The sequence below is a fragment of the Motacilla alba genome, chromosome 1, assembly GCF_015832195.1.
Source record: "Motacilla alba alba isolate MOTALB_02 chromosome 1, Motacilla_alba_V1.0_pri, whole genome shotgun sequence".
NCBI lineage: Eukaryota > Metazoa > Chordata > Aves > Passeriformes > Motacillidae > Motacilla > Motacilla alba.
Genome location: NC_052016.1, coordinates 11,192,656 through 11,217,244, shown reverse-complemented (window position 1 = coordinate 11,217,244; position 24,589 = coordinate 11,192,656). Strand labels below are relative to the sequence as shown.

At 40.8% G+C, this 24,589-nt stretch overlaps 1 protein-coding gene across 1 annotated transcript; it reads left to right on the top strand.

Moving 5' to 3' along the window:
- Window positions 1–1,219: 1,219 nt before the first annotated feature.
- PROS1 (protein S) lies at window positions 1,220–23,337 on the top strand. The gene is made up of 15 exons (XM_038147176.1): window positions 1,220–1,593; window positions 5,087–5,244; window positions 5,665–5,689; window positions 6,035–6,121; window positions 7,410–7,532; window positions 7,661–7,783; window positions 9,512–9,637; window positions 11,710–11,831; window positions 13,520–13,638; window positions 15,067–15,256; window positions 15,932–16,099; window positions 17,120–17,288; window positions 17,769–17,917; window positions 18,630–18,843; window positions 20,979–23,337. The coding sequence occupies exons 1-15, from the start codon at window positions 1,533–1,535 to the stop codon at window positions 21,122–21,124; spliced, it is 1,980 nt and encodes a 659-aa protein (XP_038003104.1). The 5' UTR covers window positions 1,220–1,532; the 3' UTR covers window positions 21,125–23,337.
- Window positions 23,338–24,589: the final 1,252 nt, after the last annotated feature.

The window sequence follows — 24,589 nt, the reverse complement described above, 5'->3', positions numbered from 1 at the left end:
GGGTGCACTAACAACATCCCAAACCTGTTCCAGATATTACATCTGTCAGCTTGCTGAGGTCAAACAAAACCATCAAGCCCAGAAACCTGTCAAACTTAGCAGTGAAGCCTGCACATCATTAAGTAGAGTACATTTAGTACATCACCTTCACCAGAGGCTTTACAATACAGAACTTATTTCAGCCACATCAAGCTTTCATGTTCTTGGAAACACAGCGAAACAAATCACTTAGAGCTGCCCCTCCACACACAATTTAATTATTTAACTTCCTGCTAAAATGTTCCTTGTCTGACTGTCAGTTATATGGGCACTTTAATGTGTTACATTTTGAACAGCAAACCGAGTGACTGAGAAGCAAAGGAGGTGCAAATTCAGCAAAAATTTGTAAACACTATCCTCTCTGCCAAAACTGTAGCTGAGAGGTAAATAAGGTCTAATAACTGCTATGTCCTGAAAGCCCAGAGCACTGAAATCTTTGTGCAGAACAGCTTTAGGACCACCATATTTCCTGTAAAGAGTTGTTACTGCAAGTCCAGCAGTTCAAGAGAGCATCTGCGCTTTCCGGCCACGTTCCCAACCTTCCTTGCCCGTTTCCAAGAGCGCAGCAACTCGAAAAATCCCGCACGTGTCACTGGCTCCTCTCTCCCACTGTGGAAGCACTTTTTTTAGTTTATAAGCCCAACGCTTTCTATAAAACCCGCTCTCTCAGAAGGACAGAGCCAGCCCTCAGGCTGCCGAGTCCCCCGGGCCCTTCCCCGCCCCGCTCACCGCTGGCTCCGCCGAGGCCCCGCAGCTCAACGGCTGCGCGCGGCCCAGAGCGCTTTGCCACGCACGGCCCGGCCCCGCCACGGCGGCGGCAGCCGGCGGGGACCGGCGTCAGCTGCGGGCTGCGCTCGGCCGCTCCCGGTGAGGCGCTGCCACGGCGGGGCCGCGCTGGCAGCTCGGCGGCCGCGGGGCCACCACACCGAGCCCGTCACCCCGGGAGACGGCCGACGGCGGCCGCCAGGGGACACACTTCATGGCGCGCACGCAGACGCCGGGAGGCGGTGCCGCCGCTGACCAATAGGAAGGGGCGGCTCGTCCGGCGGCGGCGGAGGATCAGCCAATCAGCGGCGAGGATCCGCGCCCCCGGCCCCCTCCTCTCCCACCCCGCCCTCCCGGAGCCGTCCGGGAGTGAACGCCGGAGCCGGGGCGGCCCCGCGGCCATGGGCGGCAGTGCCCGCCCGGCCCGTCCTGCCCCGCTTCCCTCTCGCCGGCGCGGGGTCCTGCTCGGTGTGCGCCCTCCGCTCCCGCCGGGGATGCCCGCGGAGCCCGCCGTGTGCGGCCACCGCCTCCGCGGGGCGGGCCAGGCGCCACCCGCCTGCGCCCCCGCGGCGCTGTCCCCGGCGCCCTGGTGACGCTCCCGCAGGGCAGCGCTGCCCGGACACGGCCCAGCCTCCCCCCGCCGCGCCGCCGCCCCTCCCTCCCGCCCCCAGAGCCTCGCCCGGCCCCGCAGAGCAGCAGCCGCGCAGTGCCGGCCGCCCCCGGTAGCGATGAGGCCGCGGTGCCTCCCGCTGCTGGCGCTGGCCATCGCCCTGGCCGAGGCGGCGACCTGTGAGTGAGGCGAGGCGGGGCGGGGGACGCGTGTGGGGCGAGGGGCGAGGGGCCGCCGCAGCGCTGCCGGGGCCGCCCGGGGCATCGCGGCCGCTGTGCTCGGTGCGTGCAGCCCCTCGGTTCTCCCGGGGGCTCGGCAGGGTTCCTGCCGGCCGGCCGAGCGGGGACTCGGGGCTGTGCGCGGCTCCGGAGCTGTGCGCGGCCGCAGCGCGGCTCAGCCGCCCACGGGAGCGTGTCTGCGCAGGGAGCTTGGTTCCCGTGCAAGGACAGCCCGCGGGAGATCGTGGTGTGCTCGGAAAAGTGGCTTTGTTGTGCAGTCCGGCAAGCGGCGCTCACCCTGTTTGTAAGTTCAGATCTCTCAGGCTAAGTGAGAGCCACTTGGTCTCACAGATTGAAAAAAAAAAAAATTAATAAATAAAGTATTCCATCTTTGACACAGAAGTCTTTGAGCTTAATAGTGGAAGAAGACAGTGTGGCTGAAACAAGCAGAATTACAGCCCAAAGTAAGCCTGTTTCTGACCTGTTCTACTAATGATTAAACTGGCAGAACAGAAACCGAATGTTTACTATTCTGCAAGGTGCTGGGGTATCTGACTTGGCAAGACAGATGAAAGTTCATTTTGTAACGTTTGTGACAGGTCCTAAGAATAAACCTTCTAATAAATACTTCTTAATGATCTTTTGTCCTGTTTTCATCACATTTTCGGTTCCATTTATCTTCTCCACTGCATACCTTGTCATTTTTGTTAACAGCAGGAAGTGAGCTGTCCTGCTCATCCAAAATTTCTGTGATCCATATTTCCAGTTTCCTATCCCTGGCTCTGAACAGTGCAATGGCAGGGAAGAAGAAGGGGAAGAAGAGAAAAGAGCTTTGAAATGCAGCTAGGTCATACCATTCAATAATCATAAAGTTGCCTCTGCAAGCCTCAGTGCAGGTGGATTTGGTCAAACATCAGGTGAGGGACACATTTTGGAGACGGTGCAGGTAAATATTAGTGGCCAATTGTATTTTATGGGCTGCATAATGTCACTGAGGAGCTTTTCAGGATACTCTTAGTCACTGGAGTTATAGATCTGTGCAAACAAGGTGGTGCCACTTTCTATAGTGGTGTCACTTTTTATTCAGTTTTATTCAGCTGCTTTCCTTGGCTGGGGTTTTAGGTAAGCAGCTCTAAGTTATGTTTAAGTGGCCCATTTTATGGTTGCATCTGCACAACAGAACAGCTGTAAGAAACCACTGAATCTCATCCTCCCCCACAATTCTTTTTTTCTTTTTGAGTAGCATCACTTTTAGATGCTTGATAAGCATTCACTACACAGTGGCTGTGCACCACCTCTGGAAATTGTTAGGCTCTGGAGTTACAGAAGGTTTCAGTGATCACCGCATGAAGGAGCCTGAGTGCATTAGGGGTTAACTTGGTTTGGCAGGGTCAGAAATGGGCTGGAGTTTCCTGTAATCAGACTGGCAGCAGCAGCAGTCAGGACTTTTTGTTTTTAATAAAGGTCCTATCATAATCTTTATAATTAAATCACACATGAGTAAATACACTGCTAATTTTGTGCATGGGGATTGAAATATTTGCACTAAAAAAACATGGAATTTGCTCTGAGTTACACGTCAGAAATTATGGGAAATTGGCTTGGGAGAAGGATAAACTGCTCTTATGTAGGGGAAAAGACTGGCTCCCATTGCCCCACTGTATTGAAGACATGAAGTAGAAAGTGTTACATCTGTTTGTACACAACTGAAAATTTCTTTTTTATTTACTGTAAAACAGTGTGAAAATGACAATGACGTAGCTAAAGGTCAAGATCTTTGTGGGGGGTAGAGATCTCCCATGGAAATAAACCCAGCAGCTATAATACACAATTTGCCTCTTTCTGTTGTCACTCCTTTTGCCTCAGGAGACATGGTTTTTCTGCATCTTTCTTATTAGTGAGAAATAAATCATTTAGTCTAATTAATTGAACTTCTTCCGTTTCTAAGCAACTTGCTTGTTGCTCTCTGAGACAGAGGTGTGCTGTAAAACCTTGGAGATGAGCTGTACATCCACCTTATTCTCAGGAAATCTTATTTACTGCCTTACCAGGATGATTAGTTTTACCAGAATGAAAGCAAATAGATTAGTCTGTGGTTACAAGCTCAGCCCATGTCAGATTCACTCAGGAGGCTGTAACACAAAGGTTTCTTCAGGTCATTGCCTGACGTTTCAGCACTTCAGAATGTTGCATGTTACTTAGTAGAGACCTTTAATGTGTTTAGGATGGTGTGGTTTTAGTTAAATGTTAAATCTGTCTCCTTTTAAGCCCTGGGCCTCATTAGCTGCTTTTTCTAGTCAGCTTCCTTCATTTTTTTCTTGCCTATTAGTGCAGAGGAACTGGGAGCTCTTCTCTGGCACTTGGCTGCTGGTGTGGCTCATGAAGGTGCTCTGAGATTGAGGAATTGTCACAGGCAGTACTAGATGGACTTCGTGTGCTTGAATGGCTCTTTTCTGTGGAGCTGGGATGAATATGTATGGCCACCAGATCTGATGAGCACTGCAGGTGTCACAGCCCTCACACAGCTGGGCACCTCTGAAAGGTTAAGTTGTGCAGAGGCTGAGGAAAGTGTGGTGCTCTCCAGTTAACATCTGTCATCTCTGCTCTTTAACCCAATCAGCTGGACTTCTTCCAGCTGTGCTCATCCATTTTTCTCTTGATCACAAGCAATATCCAAAAATTAAGCCAGGCAGTCTAATTTAGAGGCTGTTTCTGGAGTGTTGTGTGCTTTGCAGAGAATATTGAAACAGACATCTTTCATTTTTAGTGTCATTTCTCAATGTTCACCACTTGTTAAAAGTCACTAAAATGACAATAACCAGATACATGAAAATTAAGTAATGACTCATTCTGGGTCTGAAACATAAAAGCTGGCTAGGATTGGTTTACGTTGTAAAATGTGGATGTATTCATAGATTGTCTGTCTTGATATTCCCAGGATAGCATTCTCACCTTTGTCTTGTTCTTCACTGTTCTGAAAAACAAAAGGACATTTATGTTAATAACATATAACAGGTAGCCTGACTTTGTAAGACATAATTTTGGTCTGACATAAATTTAATCGGGTCAGAATGTTTACTTGCAGATCATTGAAACTGGTAATATAATCAACTTTTTTATCTACTTGTTGCTTACATATCTCACTTTGTAATAACCATAACCATAAAAAAATAAATATTTTCCTGAGTATGACATGTAAATTATGTTTCAGGCATGGATGCTATTAGGGATCAATAGCACAGATTAAGGATTTTTTGATCAGAAACAGCTCCCACATACAGAATCCTAGAATGTCTTGCTCGCATTTTTCAAAATAATAGCAAGCATCAACTCCTGACTAAGCATTTAATTCAGACTTTTGTGTTAAATTCTCATATTTTCTCCGTGTTTAAAGCATTTTTTAGCTGTTGCAAAAAGAGATAAATAATAACAGAGTTGCTTTGTTTCTCCCAAGTTTTATCCCAGCAGTATGCCTCTCAGTTCCTGCTGAGGAAACGCCGAGCAAACTCTTTCATGGAAGAAAGTAAGAAGGGAAATCTAGAAAGAGAATGCATTGAAGAATTATGCAATAGGGAAGAAGCCAGGGAAATATTTGAAAATAATCCTGAAACTGTAAGTATTTTATGAGTGTCTGTGACATAGATAGTAGTTCTTTGCAGAGGGAAAGACAGAAGCACATGGAATTCACAGTTCCCAATAACAGCACTGGACAAGCAACACTCTCATTTAAAGAGACAACTTTCAAAGTAATTTTGACACCCAATTCATTTGCATTGCCTTAATTTTGCAAGTGTCCAATTCAGTGCAGTATTTTAATCTCTCCACTGAGTCTTGTGTGTATTAAATAATCTGCCTTAGTCCAAACTACAGTCATATAGAAAACCAGGCCTATATTCTGTGACTCAAAGTAACTTTTTCTTCTTCTGTGGTTATAATACTAATATACTTCATAATATATTCAGTAATGTATTTTGCTGTCATTTAATCTACTTGAAATTTTTCTTAGCCTTTCTTTTTCTTTTCTTTCTGCAGGAATATTTTTATCCCAAATATTTAAGTAAGTACAAAAAAAAAAAAAAACCACCAAACAAAACCCTAAACAACTGTATTGTATGAGTCAGTGATGCTCTCATTTGGGTAATACTGGTTTAGTTTTTCTGCCCCTAGCACTGGGATGATTTCCATGCTGATTATAGTGCAGAGAATGTCCTATGTGCTGAGATCCTCACAGAGGCTCTCTGAAGGTTGGGCTGTCATCAGCTGTCCTTAACATGCCCAGACTGGTTTTGCAATTCAGGCTGTGAGAACAGGCTCTTTGAAGATGCCATGCAGCAAGTGGTGTAATTTCAGTGTAAATGAGTTGTTTGGACCCAGAGCTGATTGTGTGGCTTTGCATTTGCAGGCTGCCTTGCCTCCCATCGAGCAGGGGTGTTCAGGGTGGCTGCAGTCACTCCAGACTCTCCAGCTGACCTGAGGGCTTGTGTCAAGGGTAAGTGCTGATGTTGGAGCACACAGTGGCTAAAAAGCAGTTTGCAGGGACACAAAAAGAGACAAAAAATGGTTTAACTCAGGCAAACTCAATAATGAAAACCAGAAATTAACCAAAAAATGTGAGGTGAGACAGAGCATTTCCAGAGAAAGCAGTTAAAGTCACGGCTTTTAACTTTATAAAGGAACACAATTGACTGCAACATGGAAGGCAGAGTTCTTCTGCAAACAGAAGTGTCCTGCACCAACCCAGCAATATTGCCCAGTGTGTACTCTGTACTCTACCACATCTTTAACAGTTATGCCAAACCCTTTGCCTCTAGCAAGTCATGTTCTGTCAGGTAGAGTAAAAGTGTCTCTTGTTAATTGTCATTTCTACCTACTCTTTGGCCTGTAGTTACATTACCAACTGAAAATTTCAAAATTTAAAAAAACAAAACAAAAAAATCATCCAAATATTATCTGGAACACAGTCATTGATTCCAAACAAAAGGTCACAAAACATGAAACTTGGGATGTTTCTCAAATGTTTGATTTTTGTGCTTATACATTCATGGGTCCAGCATAAATTACGTTCTTTATAGTAAATTCGTAGCTAGCCATTTTCACCATATATCCTACTGCCACAGTTGAAACATCTCTATAAACCCCCTACAGCCTGGTTATATCAGAGAAGCTTCCAGTTGGTTTCAATAAGAATACTTACCCTTAACCATCTGACACTGTTTTTATCATTGAAAGCAATGGAAGGAAAAAAAAAATCCTAAATAATTACACTGCACATGGTCATAGCTGTGCGTATGGTCATGGCTGAACGTGTTTTCCAGATCAGTTTGTAATAGTGCAATAAATTAGCAGTTTCTCTGTCTGACCACTCCTGAACAGAGAAATTCAATTCTCTAATCTTGGGTTCTTGAAACTTTGATCTTTCTAGTGAAATTTGTGGTAGTATGATGGGGGCAGAGCACTGTTCTTTAAAAACTGAAATATATATTTTAAATATAATAATATACAGTCTGGTCACATCATGCAGGGATTAGCTTAGCAAGTAATTTGTCTTCTAATGTTTTCTGCCTGAAAAAGAAAAAATACTGACGGCTCTGTATGTTCTCACTCACTTAAAAATTCTTGCTGACAGAATGAGTGGCAAGATTATAGTGGGGGTGCTTCATGTTATACATCAAAACCTTTCCTATTTTATGACCTGTAGAAAGAGAAGAAGACTAAAGTGCTTCTTGAGGAGAAACAATGCCAAATAACAAGGATTTTCCATGTTTTCCATTCCACAGAAATTTCAAACCAGTGCAGTCCCCTGCCCTGCTATAAAGATGGATATAAGGATTGCATAGATGGACAAGCCAAGTATACCTGTGTCTGTAAAGAAGGATGGAGAGGAGAGAACTGTGAGGAAGGTACAGTCTTCAATTTCATGGCATGTTGGTTCTCAGAAGCACAATTACATTTCTGCTATTGAATAGTATTTGCAGCTGGTAAGTTGGTGCCTTGCTGTCAGCAGAGTTTGATTGCCTTTTCTTTATAGATATAAATGAATGTGAAGACTTCAATGGAGGTTGCAGCCAACGCTGTTCCAATTTCCCTGGGAGCTTCCGTTGCCTGTGTGAGGATGGCTACTTCATGCATTCCAACAAAAGGGATTGTGGAGGTAGGGAGACTTCAGCGGAACATCTTTCCATGCCACCACAGTGCCTGCTGACCAGAGAGAGGGAAGGGTTTCATCCAATAGTTCCATAAACGCTCTTGCATTGCCTCTGAAAGATCCAGCCCTGGTTTAGTTTGGCTGCTCATTCCTTACACACTGCAGGCATTTGGGCAGCCAAATAATGAACCAGATCAAGAAGCAAGGAAAGAAAGAGGGAATGGCTATAGATGAGATTCTTCTTCATTACTGGAGCTCCATAATAGCTAATTTTGGTCTCACACCAGTTTCACATATCTTTTAAGCACCCTGAAACAACAATCTTAAGTGATACAAACAGCTGATATTGTTACCATGGAAATTCTCTCTGGTAAATACTGATTTAGGCTAAATCACTCCTAATTAGCAATGCTGCTCTTTCTGCAGTTTGAAGTTCATTGGGGAAGAAACTATTAATGAATCAAAAAAAAAATCTCTTAATGGAGAGAAATATATTTCTTTGATTCACCCAGCATAATTTTTTCTGTGCATGCTTGTGTCTGCTGTTGGCCCTGACCTACATGCTTCATTCCATTCCAAATAAAGATTGTGTATTGACATAATTAGCAGATCTTACTGCATTTTTAGAAAAAATTACAACTTCATTTTGTTTTAATGGAACAATAGTTTTGGGTGATGTCAGATAATTTTTTTGTCCAAAGACATGCCAGAATGACAGAAAACTATGGGTTTATGAAAAAGGGCAAGCAGATAAATTGGTTGAAGTTCTGTAATTCTTGGAAAGATACTGCAAAATTTGGTAAAAATGTAATCAAAGATAAAAATAAACTAATATACCTTAGTGCCTTGAGTGTTAGTTTAATCATTTGATAAACTGCATTCAAGTATTTTATTACATGTAACTACAGAGTTAAACAACCAGGAATTTGGAATACACGTATTAACTGTAGAAGAGTAGTCTGAATTCAGGGCAGCTTTGACTTACTGCAGTTCCAGGACTCTTAAGCAAGCCAGTGGCAGAATCTCCTGTACAGCACCATTTCCTCAACTCCTGCAAAACCACAGAGAAAACCAGAATGATCCCTGCATTCACGAGTGGGAGTGAAATACTGCCAGGGATCGGATATTTTTCTGTCTCAAAGACACTTAGTAAGATTGATACTATACCCTGAATCCCACTGTCACATCCGCATTGGGAAAATGACACTGACAAATCGAAAACAAGACAGAAGATAGACACTAAAATGGTTTGAGGGATAGAGAGAGACAGTGAGGGACTTGAACACCTCTCAGCATAGCCAATTAAAAGAAGACTGACATGAATTGATTGTAGCATGGAAGAACCTCTGATTGGATTATGTCTTGTCTTTCTGAGTGTCTTTTTCTAAGGTGGAATTTTACTATGCAGTCTGGTTTATTTTATGGGAAATCTGTAGTCTGTTTCTCTCTCTGCCTTCCTAAACATGCATCCCTTTCCCTGTTACCCACACGAAGGGATGGGAAAGATAGGCAGGCAGAGAATTTTTTCACTGGGGGCATGCAGAAATGTCTTTTACAGCCCCCTGGAGTCTTTCTGGCTGCAGCTCTAGTCTGCTGTCACAGCATGGTAGAGCTACCAAGAAATTTTGCGGATAAAGTTGGGAAAAAAGTTGGGATAAAGTGCGGATAAAGTTGGGAAGAAAAATGGTGTGTAAGAGTAGGAGTTGTTTCTTAATAACTTGTTTGTGTTTCTAGATATAAATGAATGTGTGCTACATCCAAACATCTGTGGGACAGCCATCTGTAAAAACACCCAAGGGAGATATAAGTGTGAATGTCCAGAAGGCTACACATATAATTCAACTTCCAAGGACTGTGAAGGTGGGTCTTTGCCTGCAGCTCCCCCTTTTTCATATCTTTCATCTTCCCCCTCCCCTTTTCTTTTTTTAATCCACTGCTATACCAAATTTAGCTCCTCATCTACCAGTGCATTTCTGAATCTTTATATTCTTTATTAAATTAATTGTTGTCAGGCTGTATTACATGACAGCATGGCAGTTCTCTAAAGAGTTTTTAAAAGGTTTTTTTATAAAGACCTCAAATGTCAAATAAAACTACTCCTATGTCAAATAAAAAACTACTCCAAATGTCAAATAAAACTACTCCTAAATATCCAGAGAAAGAACTGTGTAAAAAAGGAGCTGCTCCAAAAGAACCTTTCCTGAAATGACAGTCTGGAACTAAAAATTTCCAAAGTTCTGTAACAATTATAGCAAAGTTGAGAAGTATTGATGGTGTGAAGTGAAGTAGCAAGAAACCACTCATACAAAGACCATAACTTCTACAGTGATGAAAGTGTTTGCATATTTGTCTTAGAATATGTTCTATTTCTCTGTGCTTGCTAAAGTTTGTTTACCGCACATCAGAAATTAAATTTCAGTTGTAAACAGATATGAAAGCTCTTGGAGTTTTACAATGAAGAGGAATCTTCTACACTGTCAGTTTAAGGAAAATCTATCAGTGACTCTTTATTTTAAAAGCTGCCTTGTATTACAGGCTGCTCAAAAGGACACATAAAGCTTCCTGATGGCCATGAATCTTTTGCTCCGTGGCTCTTCCTGCAGGTCTTTTGTGCCAAAGCTCTGCGCAGTGGCAGTGTTTATATATCCAGGTGTCAGCTCTTTGTCCAGTTACTATGGAATTAAAACACTATTGACAATTTTCTGTTCCTGCACGCACCAAAGTGAGAAAAACTTCACAGTAATTACTCCTCCTAGGGTTTCCTTCAGATAAGTCCAATTTGATGCAACCCACATAAGTGTTGTATTTCTACTGGAACATGGATTCAGGAGGTTGCAAGATGACGCCATTCCAACGGGGAAAGTCTTACCTCCCTAGCAGGAGGATTATGCTGCTAAGCTTTTAGACCTTGTTGTAACCACATTAAATGAGTCACCAAATCCTGTCTAAGGACAGGATTGTGCAGCCTGACAGGAATGTAGCCTTACAGAAATACTAAATGACATGAGCTTTTCATTGTTGTATTGCTTGTAGGTGGCTAAACTCAATTATGCTTATTAGGAAAATTGAATTTACATACATTTATGCACAGCTATCTCTGTGATGACAGATACTATTAGACTGAAGAACAGAACAGGGTTTGTTATGTTTTTCATTACCTCTCTTCCTCCAAGCAACAGCAAAAAAAAAAAATTTAGTCCTAAAAACCCCCAAATTCAAATGCATGCATTGGTAAAAATTTTTTTTCTTCCCACAAGAAGCCTATTTGTTTCAGAATAAATGTTGCAGTTGCTTTAATCTGAAGCCCAGATCACCCTCATTGGAGTCTCTTGTCAAGGAGAGATTTTGTTTCTATATTAGAAATGTAAAATTTACATTGGCCTTTTAAACAGCCTTTCATTTCTAAATTACTTATTTTACACAACCTACTAAATAAAAAATGAAATTCTTTTATTGATTTAGCTTAAATCACAGCTCAAATCAGACTATTCTTCTCCACAAGTAGATGCTGTCTGAACCTTAGGCATTATGAGATCATTGTATGTTATTTTAAAAGGTATTTTGCCCTGAGATTATTTGGGGTTTATATTAATAAAGTACATTCTTTCTTCACGTATTTGCCCTATATACTTTTCATAATATGAGCTCTTATAATGTCTTACAAGGAAAGCAAGAGATCTGACGCAGAATGGGATGTCTGCCATCTGTGTTAGCAATTTATGAGGTCTCTCAGTATTCAGCCACCTTGAGCCTCAGAAATCAGACCAAACTGTCTCCAGCTCTGTGCTCCAGGCCTCTATCAGATTACTAAATCACCTTTTGGATTCATATTGTTCCAGAGAACCTCTCTTGTCTGTTATTCCATTAATTTGTGTTAGTTTTCAGTCTGTGCCATGAAAAAAAAAAAATCTGTCTGCTTTGATTTCCCCTAGATATTGATGAATGTGCTGAAAACTTTTGTGCTCAACTCTGTGTGAACTCACCAGGAAGTTACAGCTGTTATTGTGATGGCAAGAAAGGGTTCAAGCTCTCTAAGGACATGAAGAATTGTGAGGTAAAAGTGTGCTATGTAAAATTCCATGTGGAAAATCACAGAATTTGGTATTTCTTGATGAGAGGATAGCTTAGATTAAGGAAAATAGGAAACTATTTGAGAACTGATTAAAAATTCCTGAGAAAATGCTGGGGATTCTGATCTATGGTTTGGCTCACAAAGCAGCAGGGATTTGGATGCCATTCAGTTCATGCATGCTCATTTACAGGAGTCCTGTCAAAGGCAGCTTGCTTTAGCCAGGCATCTTTATTCCCTGCTGCTTCCAAAATAAGCCTCAGCTCTCTCCTATCAAACAAATAATTCCTGTTCAGCCCACTCAGTGACAGAATGTTCCTTTTGTCCATATGTTCCCAAGTTTTCCTTAGGCTGTGCAAAAGTTTTCACTCACTGTTTCAGAATTACTCTGTTTGGATTGAAGAAAACCCTGGATTGTTTTCCACAGCTCTCATCTGCCATAGCTTAAGGAAAAGCACTCAGTAATACTTGCCAATTGGAGAACATCTTGCAGCCAAAATGGGCTGCTCTTGATCAGTTTGAAAATTTACACTTCTTAGGAGCAGAAAGTTTGAAACTCCAGAGAACTGGGATTCAAGGATTGAAGTCCAAGAATTTTTTGTAAGTGGTTCTATGTATACTTAGAAAAGTTCAGGCAGTCTGAGATGTCATGTGAAGTGAGCTCAGATAACTGCCAACAATTAAACACTTCTAACAACAATAAAACACTTCCAACAGAGTATAACAAAATTTGGCTTGAACTGCAGGAACAAGATCTGACACAAGTTACAGGATCTGTGTATTAGGTCTTGTTTGTACTTTCTGAAATGTAATGAACAGCACTTGGCACTCATTCTATTTCATTTTGCTCATCCTTGAAATGGTGAGATGTAATTAGTCTGAAGATGCTCTTATTTTCAGTGCTGTTGTTCAACAGCGATTAATTCTCTATCTGGAAGTTAGTTTCATGCCTTTTAATTGGGGAAAAAACGTTCAGTTAGCTGAAAATGTATTCAATCTAAAGACTAGTGACACCAGCAGCCATAAAATGAAGTAGCCATAAAATTCAAGTAGTCAAGTAAAGTCAAGTAGTCATAAAATTCAAAATTCACCTGTACATTGAATGGAAATGCTGCCTCAGGAATAGCAAAGTCAGAGTAGAAGACAGTCACAGAATGTTTTGAGGGATTCAAATTTGATCAGAGGCTTTGAGACTCCTACTTGTCCATAAGCACTGTGATTCTTTAATTTCTCTTTAACACAGTCTTCCCAAGGTACAGCTCTGGTCCATTCCCTTCTAACACCTGAGCAGGTTTAGATTCTGCAGAACTTATTAATAACAGAGCTTGGTAGCTCCCTAGAAGGTGGGTGTCATATATCCCTGGTGAAAGAAAAGTGCCTGATGGAAGATTGGAATTCTTAATTCAAAAACTAAGTATTGAAATATTAGTTTCAATCCACCAGAACTCTGTGTCAACCTGGATTATCCTCCAGCAGTTTAAATAATGGATGTTTCAAGCAAAAGCAAAACCACACCATTTCATTTGTACATAGGTATTCAAGTTTAAAATAACCAAAAAAACCCCAGAGGTAAGTCATCACTTTAACAATAAAAAAGGCTAGCAGGCAACAACAGGAGTTGCTTCATAAGCTATCACAATGCATTAACAGCTTTTTTTCTCTACCATTTTCAGTCTGTTACTGAGTGTATCCCACTGAATCTTGAAAAGAATTATCAACTGCTTTACCTGGCAGAGCAATTTATAGGAATTCCTGTTCTCTACTTAAAGTTCAAACTGCCAAATGTCACAAGGTAAGCATTTGCTATTGATAAAAGTATGCATTGGAATGACATTTGTTTCCATTAATTTTCTGAGGGTTTAGGAAGAATGCATTACATGCCTAAATTTTATCACCATCTCCCCCATGGATAAGATACCTTTACATTATGAATGAATGACTAAACAAGAAGGCATTTAGAATTATCAACATAAAATTCAGAAGTTACATGAAAATAGTCACAGTATAGCTTCCAGTTATACATGGGAATGGCTTTAGTTTGGACGTTGCTGCTGCTTCACCCCTGCTCTGGGCAGAAGCTGGGACATGCTCTGCCCATCCTGCTGAGCCACAAAATCAGGCCATTGCCCCCCTGCCCCTCCCTGGGCTTCCTCTCACACACACAGAGTGTCCCAAGGGCACCCACAGAGCACAGTACCTTGTCTGGCACCAGCTGGGTGATTTTCTTTACAGCTGTCAGAGCGATTGCCCGTGGCACTGACCCCTTAATTGCTCTTGGACCTCTTTGCTGCAGCAGCCGAAATGGCAGCGTCCCCTGACTTAGTGACCAAACAACTGGAAGGTAACAGCAGCAGCAGCCGTGGAGCTGGTGATCCCCAGAGCCTCAGAACCGTACAGATGGACATAAATATTGAGAACTCTGCCCTCTGCCGCTGTTCCAAGTTGACCGGGCACTAACGTTGTCCTGGAAGAGCTTTCAGAGATGATACATGTGTGAAGCCCGGTGTAAATACAGAGCGGTTTTGGGTGTGTCTGGTGAGGGACAGCCCCATCTAGGGGACACAGAGCAGCACTGCGAGGGACAGCGAGCCAGTTCTGAGTTCCAGTTGCCTCGGCAAATCCCAGCTTCCAAGCGCTCTGCTTTTTCCTTCCCCCCTAATCTGTTTCGTCTAGTCCCAAAAACTGGTTTTACTCTACTTCTGCTCTCCTCTACTGCACAGTAAATCCTAACTTAGCTACTTACACATACTCAACCTAGATCCAGCCAACAAATCCTCAAATGAGAGAATGAGCAAATTTCTAGGTTATAATTCTTTCAGGACAACACTTGGCAACCCAACTGTACTGAAGCACATCATAGATCTTCTGTTTTGTCTGCATTGCATCCCTAAAAAATGCAATAGGGATATTCCATCTCTCTTCTTGCTCAGGGGCCTGGGATATACTTCACAAGTAAAACTCAGAGTGAATTTGGGAACTGCACCAAGGTTCTTTCAAATCCCAGGTCAAAGTGTTAACCTGAAAACTTCTCACTGGATTTCAGTGAGCAAGGCTTATGTTCCATTTTGCTTTTGTGCAAAAAATCACAACTGCTCAGATATAGAGACACCAAAAGTTATTATCTATGAACCTTTCTCTAACCCTACTAATGAGTTATCCTAGGCTGTACAATATTTCATCTTTCCTGTCTTCTTATTAAGATTCCTTCTTCACAACTCAGATTTACAGCAGAGTTTGATTTCCGGACGTACGACGCAGAGGGGGTGATCCTGTATGCAGAATCTCTGGACAACTCAGCGTGGATCTTGCTTGCTCTTAGGGATGGAAAGATTGAGATTCAATTCAAGAATGAGTTTGGAACAAAAGTTACCAGTGGAGGCAAGGCCATTAATGATGGACTGTGGCATATAGTAAGTTGGATTTCCTTCTCCCTTCCTTTTACTCACTGTGGGAAGATGCTGATAAATAAAGTAGGCAGAAACTGAGCTAAACTAAACTACTAAAAGGCTTAAAATTATGTACTCAAAGCCCAGGTTTAAAAACCATCCAAGAAGTGCACAGGAATGCATCAAGAAATCAAGAAATTCTGCTACCTTTTAACAATCAAAGAGAAGATAATTACCTCTAGCTATCAACATAGCAATTATTAATTTTAAACATGAAAAGGAAAGTGGCAGGATATTCAAAACTGTGATTGCATGGTCAAGTGCATGGTTATTGGATACTTTATGTTTAGAGCAAGTTTTACATCTGCTAGACCAAAACTTCATCTTGCTTTTCAAGACTTCACACCTGAGATGAAAAGCCTTTCCCACTTACACAATCTATAGAGCACAACAAATTTTTAATGTCAGTTGGATTTTGTTTGTTACCCTCCTGTGAATGTCCCTAGATATGGACAGCTGTCCTGCATCAAGTTTAAATACAGTTTAAATAGTGACTGCACTAAAACTATTTTACAAGGTTTAAAGAAACATTAGTCATGCTTGATAGGGCTTATGTAATTAATTTTTTTTAATTTTATAAATTAATATATTCTACATTCTTGTATGTGTGTAGATGTAATTATTTGTATTTTATTCCAGGTATCAGTTGAAGAATTAGAACACAGCATCAGTGTAAAAATAGCTAAAGAGGCCGTGATGAGTATTAACAGCCCAGGAACTCTGTTTAAACAATCCCAGGGTTTCTTGGAAACCAAGGTGTATATTGCAGGATTGCCTCGCAGAGTGGGCGGTGCTCTTGTTAAACAGGTAATTAAATAATAACAAGACTAATATTGATTGATCATGCTCTGTTCAGTTTTGTACTCCTGGAAGTCACAGAAGAAGCAAGCCTGGCATGGGACCCATTTAGAAAATGAAAATGTGGTTCTTAAACCACTGTTTTGAAGATAAAAATGCGTGAAGCTTTTCAGTCTGCCTTCAGTAAGGCTTCAGTTGTAAAAACAAAGCACTTCTGGTCTAACCTTTGAGGATTCTGTAGCCTGTTTCCTAATATGGCTTTAAGATTCCCTAAATCACCAGCACTGCTACTGCTGAGAGTGCATTTCAGGGTGATTCATGTCCTGGTCCTGGCTTTTGCTAAGCTCTGAATAAGTGCAGCATTCACTGTGCAGGCAGCACAGTGAGCTTTCGTTTTTACAAGATTTTACAACAGCCCAGGATGGACAAGGCCCTGATTCTTTCAGTCTCCCAGCCTCAAGAATGGCTGCAGTCAAGTTGTTGCAACTGTCTTCTTTACAGTCCAGGAGCCTTCAAACTAATTAGCAATCTCAACAGAGTGTTTAGATTAAAAAAAAAAAAAAAAAGAAAAATCAATTTTGCTCAAAAGCAAAGCAGAGAAAAAATCATGGAACAATACAATAACATCTTTATCCAATAGAGAACAATTCCAGAAATTTCTTTGTACTTGGGTATAAAGATGAAGCTTTGAACAAGCAGCAATTCTAATGATCATTTTCTTTCAGCTACAGAAAATCTACTGTCCTTTTGTCTAGGTCACAACATGAGCTTTAAAAGTGGAACCAATATTATTTTGTCCAGGTCCCTGGCAGCAAAGTGGGAAATGCTAAACCGTAAATACCTTTTAAAGGCTGAGGTATCAAATGCCTGCCACTTGGTTTTCTCCCAGCATCACTGCTGTAACCTATAGCATTGTTAAGACTGGTATTGCCTACATGGAAATAAGCTGATATGGAAAATAATGCTTCATTATTAACATTTTAAACCCAACTTTGGACTCAAACCCCCAATGCTGTCATTCTGCTGTAGATTAACCCTCGTCTGGATGGATGTATCCGGGCTTGGAACTTGATGAACCAGGGACATTCAGGAGTAAATGAAGTTATTCAAGAAAAACAAAGCAAACACTGTTTAGTAGCAGTGGGGAGGGGATCCTTCTACCCTGGCACTGGAATGGCAGCATTCCAGATAAACTATAGTAAGTATTTTTCTATTCATGTGTTTTTTGTTGGACTGAGTGATGAAACTGATGAGATTTTAAAAGAAGAAAATAAAAAAAGGCACACAAACTAAGCTATACACTTCTGCATCCACCTGTATTTCCCTTAACTTCTGCATCCATCTGTATTTCCCTTAACTTCTGTTAGGAATCTGCTTGAATGAGGATTCTGATCACAGTAGTGTCATCTGTTCAATTTCTGGAGTGTTTTACATTCAGAAGTTTATTTGCAAAGGTTGGCCACTATTGAAGATCCAGGATTAAAAGTTAGTTAGGTTGGGTTTTTTTTTTTTGTTTTCTATGCTTAAGTTTCTTTAGAATTATAATTCTTTCTATAAGTTCAAAACTTAGCACTAATTTTTCCACAGTAGGGAGGAGATTTAAATACTAATTTTAACCCCATATTAATTTTTCATCAGCAGGTGGATTTACTAATTTTAATTATTCTCTTTAAAACAGATAATCTTGACAGTGCTGAAGATTGGCTAATAAATGTGACTCTGACTATTCGCCCATCCACAGACACTGGTGTTATGTTTGCCTTGGTTTCTAATGAAACAGTGCCTCTTGCATTGTCCATAGTGGACTCTAACTCCTCTGACTCACAGGTGATCTTACAATTCTCCTAGCAGCTGCCAGGTGACAAATCATACTAAAAAACAGTTAACTCATACACTTGCAGTGCAGCTGGTAGCCTCAGTATTTTGAAAATTAGATTGGATAATAATATGCAGAAAATATCTGTCTATTTATGATTGCTGCAGCAGTGACTAAGCACTAATCCCTCATGCCAGGGAGATTACATTATGTAGTCTGAGCTCAGATCCATTCCATCATGTTTTCTTTAACTTTTCCTTCCAAATGCACAGAGCAGAAAGGGAACTATGACAGCAGTGTATACAGTAAGGGCATCATGTTAGTTCCAAATTATTAAGATTTTGTTGTCCTTAAGTTTCCATTTACATCCCTTTACATCAGCCATCCCAAGCTAGAGCATAATTATACACCATGGTTAATCCAGGTTTTTCCCAAAATAAGAACCTGTAGTGAACCCTTGGGTACCTTTAAAACTGTAGGTGAAACAGGATTTCACCTCTCAGAACTGTAGCCAGAGTTGTTCCCTGTAAAACATTCTCACTTATAAATTTAAGAATGGCATTCATCATCACAAGTGATGGTTACACATCAGCTTTTCCAGCTGAAGGTACCAGTATTTAATATTTTCTTGTACTTGCACATACAAAGTGCACTAGAACCAAATATAATGATTTATGAAAGTTGCATTTGACATCTTTGATGAACTACCATTCTTCCATCTAGAAAATCACTGTGACCATTGGGAACATCACTGTTGCACAGCTGGAATCAAAGAAGTTATGCACCCCCAGAAGAGTGCAGGTTGGACTTCTAGTGACCAGACAGGAGCTTGAACTGGCTGTTGATTCACACACTGACCGAAGCAACTCTGAGCAACTCTCAACTCTACATCAAGCAATGATGGCAAATGTTGTCACCTACCTGGGTGGCCTGCCAGGTGAGACCTGTTTCTTTTCATTAATTTCATTATTTCTACAAGCCTGATTGTATTCAGCCTTATCCATGCTAGGAAAAACCTACAATTATTGAAAAAAAAAAAAAAAAAGTATTTCGCCTCGAGTGCCTCTTGTTTGCTCCAGTCATTTCAGCTGTGGAGGCAGCCATCTTTTTAACAGTAGCATTATTTGGACATTAAGACATGGTTCTCTAGAGGTTTGAATTTGGAAAATATCTTGATTTTTGAGTTGGGTGAGCATTGCGCGTTTCTGAAATGCCACCATCTGGCACAACTGAGGAACTGCATCAAAAATGTAAGAAAAGCAGGTGTTTGTAAACAATCCATGTGTCAGAAGTGCAGCAGGGGAAGTCAGGAATATGGTTGAAACAATTAACTCTGAGCAAGAGATGACTAGGAATTTTTATGAGACAGAGAATGTGTTGAAACAGCAAATATTTTGTTCAAAGCAAGCTTCAAGTTAACATTATTGAGACATAATGAATACATCATCCTTATCACAAGGATTATTTTGTCCAGGAAGTGTGCACATCCTTCTGTATGAATAGTTTGACTTCAGGCTGAATCAAGAAGAAAAAGAGCACTGCCCCAGATGAGAAATAATCAAAACCCGAATTATAACTTGAAAATTGCTAGAGGACAGGTGCCATGGTTACAGTGTTGCTACTTGTAGAGGTTTTCTGTATCCTGTTATTATTTTATGGAGAATGAATCACAATTCCTAAGAAAATGCTACAAATTTGACTGACATGTCTTGAATTGACAAGGAATGAGTCAGTATTTACTTAGTACAGATGAGTCAGCAGTTTACCAGAGCCACAGTAGCTAAGATGCCAGTCATTTCTTAGGCCTCTTCATCTTTGTGATGCTTAAATGATTCTTTTTTAGTACACTGCCAGCCACAGAGAAATTGACATCTTGAGACTGAAGACCTTTGCATTATTCAGGCATCCCAAAGAGATAAGAAGCAAGTATTAGTAACTTGCTGCTCCTTAATCTCAGTTTTCTGTCATCTCTGTTTTTAAGTTTTAAAAGCTATCTTAAACATGCAAATTGACACAATAAAACAAGCAGACAAAAACCCCCAAAAAAACAGTTTTCTGTATTAAAAAAACCCATGTATTTCATGAAGACCATAAGTCCCCATTTTTGATACCCCTTTCCACAAACTAGGAACAGTGGTGGCAGTATTCCCCTGTTATTTTGGCACAACCTCCGTGGTTCTGTGACAGCAGTGTTTTCCTCTCTGGGGGAAAAAAGCAGAAGGGAACAATTCTACAGGACTCTGTGCAATACTTCAGCTTACAGCAAAATAAAATCAGGAGAAAACAGCATTTCTTGTTCCTAAGATAACCAAATCTATCTCCTAAGGAGGGAAAGTGCAATTAACACCTGAAAAAAGAGAGGGTGCTTTTGAGATCAGCTCCTAATCACCCTCATTCTAATTGCTGAAGGTGCTTGCATGCCTTAGGTCTACCTTGTAAGAAGCCAGTTGTACCCTAAAACTTGACAGCAATGCCTGCTTGATTTTGAGCTTAATATATTGTTTTCTGCAAACACATCCATGATCTGATGCTGCCCGAAGCCAAACAATATCTAAACAAGCAGCAGATAAAGTGAGTCTTTCACAGAGAATTCACTTGGAAGCAGCAGTGAGGAAGCAGGAAAATGTGTGAAGTTCCCAGGGGCTCCCCAGGCGAGAAGCTGCAGATTTGAATCTAGAGTAGCTTCCTGGCAAAAGCAAGACAATTCTTTGTGTGACCTCTAAGCCCAGAAACAGCTGTTTGTAGCTCAGGGCAAGAACAGTGGGCTCCAGGAAACAAACTCTTTTTGTTAATACAGGAAAAGCTACTATGGAAAACATTCCGAGAGTTCAGTTTCTGGATAGGAACAGCCTTCTAATGCATATTTAACATTTTACTGGCCTTTCTCAGTTTTGCTGACTTGATCTTAAAGAAAAGGGAGAAGAACTCAAGTGTTTCCTGCCAAATTGCTCCTTTTCTCCCATGACTAAGTAATGGATGGGGAGTGGAGTATTCCCCACGTTTTGACTGATGTGAAAAATCCATAGGAATTTGCATGCCTTGGCCTAATGAACTGAATGTGTTTCTGTGCAGATGTTCCTCTGGGTGCTACACCAGTGACTGCTTTTTATAATGGCTGCATGGAGGTGAAGGTCAACAACAGACAGCTGGATCTGGATGAAGCCATTTCCAAACACAACGACATCAGATCTCACTCATGCCCACTGATCATGCAGTAACTGTTCAGATCTTAATTTAACTTTTTTTCTTTCAGATGTAATTTGTGTAATTAGTCTCATGCCATAATGGAGCTTGCATTATTCCGTGCAAGATGTGCCAGGGAAATAAGCAGCAGCATGGTTTTCTCCCTTTCAATATAAAATGGAGGGAAAAAACCCTCTCTGTTCAGCTGGAAAGAGACAATCAAGATCAAAATTTTGTAAAACATTATTTTATATATCAGTGGGAAATCTTAAAGCTAGATTTATCTTTTGTGTTTATGCTATGTCCTTTGACATATTTAGCTTGGAGAGAAAGTTTAGGAATTTCTGTTTAGAAAGAATTTTACATCTTCTATTTCATATATCAGCACAAAGTTACAAGTTGCAAATAGTTTTAATGTATTAGAATCTAAATGAAACCAGACTTACTAAACTTTTTCAAGCATAACATGCAAAGAAAAATCTCTACAGATTTTATGATATGTGCTTTTGGTAAAGGAAAAAATACCCTGGAATCTATAGCCCAGATTCTCTGTGCATATGTTTACAGGTTGTATCTATTGTGGTAAAGCAACTTCAAAATGGAAGTGTTTCTTTAAGTAGCTCAGTTTTTGAAAACAGTTTTGATAATACTGGACCAGCTTTAATTTGTCTGTCTTTAGAACTAGCTTTAGAGTTTGAACGGAATTCTGGATCAGGTCAGGGCATTTACTTTCAAAGCGGGCTAAAATACACCCCAGGCATTTTTGAAAAACAGAGGAAGTGGCTTGAAGGAAGGAGCCCTGCATCGCAGGACATCAAACTGGAATTTGCTGAGTAAAACCAAGGAATTGCAGCAAATACTTCTTCCATCAAACCTAGCTCTGTTCAGTGTAAGCACAGTCTGATGATCCATCATATTCCCTTTATTTAGAGTAACCTTGCCTTCAGAGAGCTCCAGAACAGAATTATTTGTGAGCCCTGCTGCCACTGAAAGCCTGAATTTTGCCAGTAACCTCAGAATGTAAAGCCATATTCTGCTCAGCCGACTTTAATAAACCAACAGGCCATTAGAAAAGTATTGCTTTCCTCAGGTGTGCTGATTTTGAGCATTTCCAATATTTCTTTAACATCCTTTGAGTGTTCTTTCCACTTCCAAGCTCATTTTCACAGCACCAGAAGCCTCCCTGTGCAGCTCACCTGGTGCTTTTGTTAATCCCAAACCAAATAAATAGCAAGAGAATTGCTATGAGGTATAAATATTTCCTCTCATCCATCAAGCACAGAGACATTTATATGCCAGCATTGCTGACCCCAGCTCTGCTGTCCTCACTTCAGACACGGAAGTGGATGTCCAGAAGGATGGATTGTGACAATATTCATTTGGAGGACTGCCTTTCTCCAGGGATATCCTGAGTGACATCAGGGAGGTTTCTTCCAGTGTTAAATAGAAGGGTTAGTGCAGATCTGAGCCCATCTCTCAGTGTTATTATTGCTTTGGCTGAACTTGCTGGTAATTTCACTTCCCACTTGAGTAGTACAATGCAGGATTTGCTCCCAGCTTTCACCCAGTACAGCCGAGCAAGAAGCTGACACCCAGGGGCTCATTGCCATAAATACAAGGTCACTTTTCTAGGATGGCATGGAAAACAAGCTTGGAATTCTTACTCCATGGAGGAGAAATCCTTTCCTGCAGTCACCCTTCCCTGCTCTTCCACCATACCAGCACACACACTCTGCATGCAGATCTTAGTTGGAGAGTAACTTGACTGAAACAAGCAGGTTTTGCATGCAAGGCAGAGCTGAGTTGAGATTTTTGACATCAAATAAACACATGATCATTTTATTTATGATACCTCTGTGGCACCCATTAATCTTGGAAAGCTCCTGTGTCAGACTCTGCCTCATACAACAAGCACAGAAAGTAAGAGATGAGGAACACAAAGCAAAGTGTCATCAATGTTCTAAGTGCTTCTGGCCTGCAGGAACAGAAGAAAAGGGGGTTTTTGCTGTTGTTTTCTAGAGATTTTTTTAGGTTTTGTTTGTTTAAATGTAATAAATTGTATAGAAATGAAAGGAAAAACCAATCACTTTGTCACGGAGACACTATTTCTCTGTTTTCATGGAATGATACTTTAGGGTTTTGTAGTTAATAATGAAACTTCTGCACTTCTTTTTTTTTTTTTTAATGTGAAAGTGCCTCCCTATTGTAAGAATTAAATAAAGCAGTATTTGCAAGTTTCTTTTCATTTGAAGTTGTATTTGCATATTTTTGTTCATTTTTGCTGTGCAAGGCTTGTTCTAGTGGTCTAATGCCTTACTCAGGAGATGGTGATCATCTTCAGCATCAAAGAAAAGAAGTGGCTCCAATTAACATGCTATCCAAATAGGCATCCATACTCTCTAGATAATTAAGTTAATTAATTGTTTAATAGTACCTGAGGAAATTAGACTTTGCTTAAAACAACATGTGGAAACAAAGAAGATCAGGGCAAGTAACCAATTCCTGCATTTTCTCCTTCATCAGATGTATTTCATTGTATTTTAAGGCATAATCATTTCAGCAAGGGCCATTCAGGGTTTATTCAGAACAGCTGGAGCTGCTCTGCATTTTCAGCTCCTGTGCACTTGTGCTACAACTTCACATGTCCCAATTTCCCTGGAAGGGAAACCCAGTCTTGAAATTGGTCCTCAGTTATACTACAGCAGTTTAGTTTACATGCTTTAATGCCTGCATGTTTTCTGGTGGATTGAGGGCTCTTGATGCTCAAGATTGGCTCTAGATATCTTCAAAGAAAGAGAAGCCATGCTCACTTTTGTTATTTTAGTCCTTCCTGTCACTCACTGGTGATATTGGTCCTTTAATGTCATTCATCATATGTACACACTTAGTATTTTATTACCTCAGAAACCTTTTTCTATCAAAATTACCAGCCTGCTTTGGGCTCAATTTTGTGTTTTATCTGCCAGAAATAGAAGTTATGTACCAAAAAAAAAAAAAAAAAAAACCAAAACAAAAAACCAAAAAAAACCAAGGAAAACCATAACAGCTAATAGCCAATGTATAAGACATCACTTTCTGAGTAAGAACCAAAGTACTGAGATGTTCGTGCTTTTAAAAAATGCTTTCAGTCCACAAAATAGCTGTAACTGCCCTATTACACTGGGCACATCCTTCTGCTCAAGGGGCAGCTAAATTTCAGTAGGAAAATGTGAATAAGCAGCTAAATTATAAGGGAGCTGGTGTGCTGCTTACAAGCACTTGGAGCAACTGAGTGGGTTCAAATTGATCCAACTTGATGTAATTCAGGATTTAATTACGTGACTCTTCAAAAGAAAAGTTTTGAGGTTTTGTGGGGTTTTCTTCAGGAATTTCTAGTATCTCAGCAAAAAAGGAAAAAAGTCAGAAACTCAACCCACCTCAATGCACTGGCTTCTGTCCACTCTAGCTGAGCACTGAGGGGAGGGACACACACAAGGATCCAAAATGACCATCCAAAAATA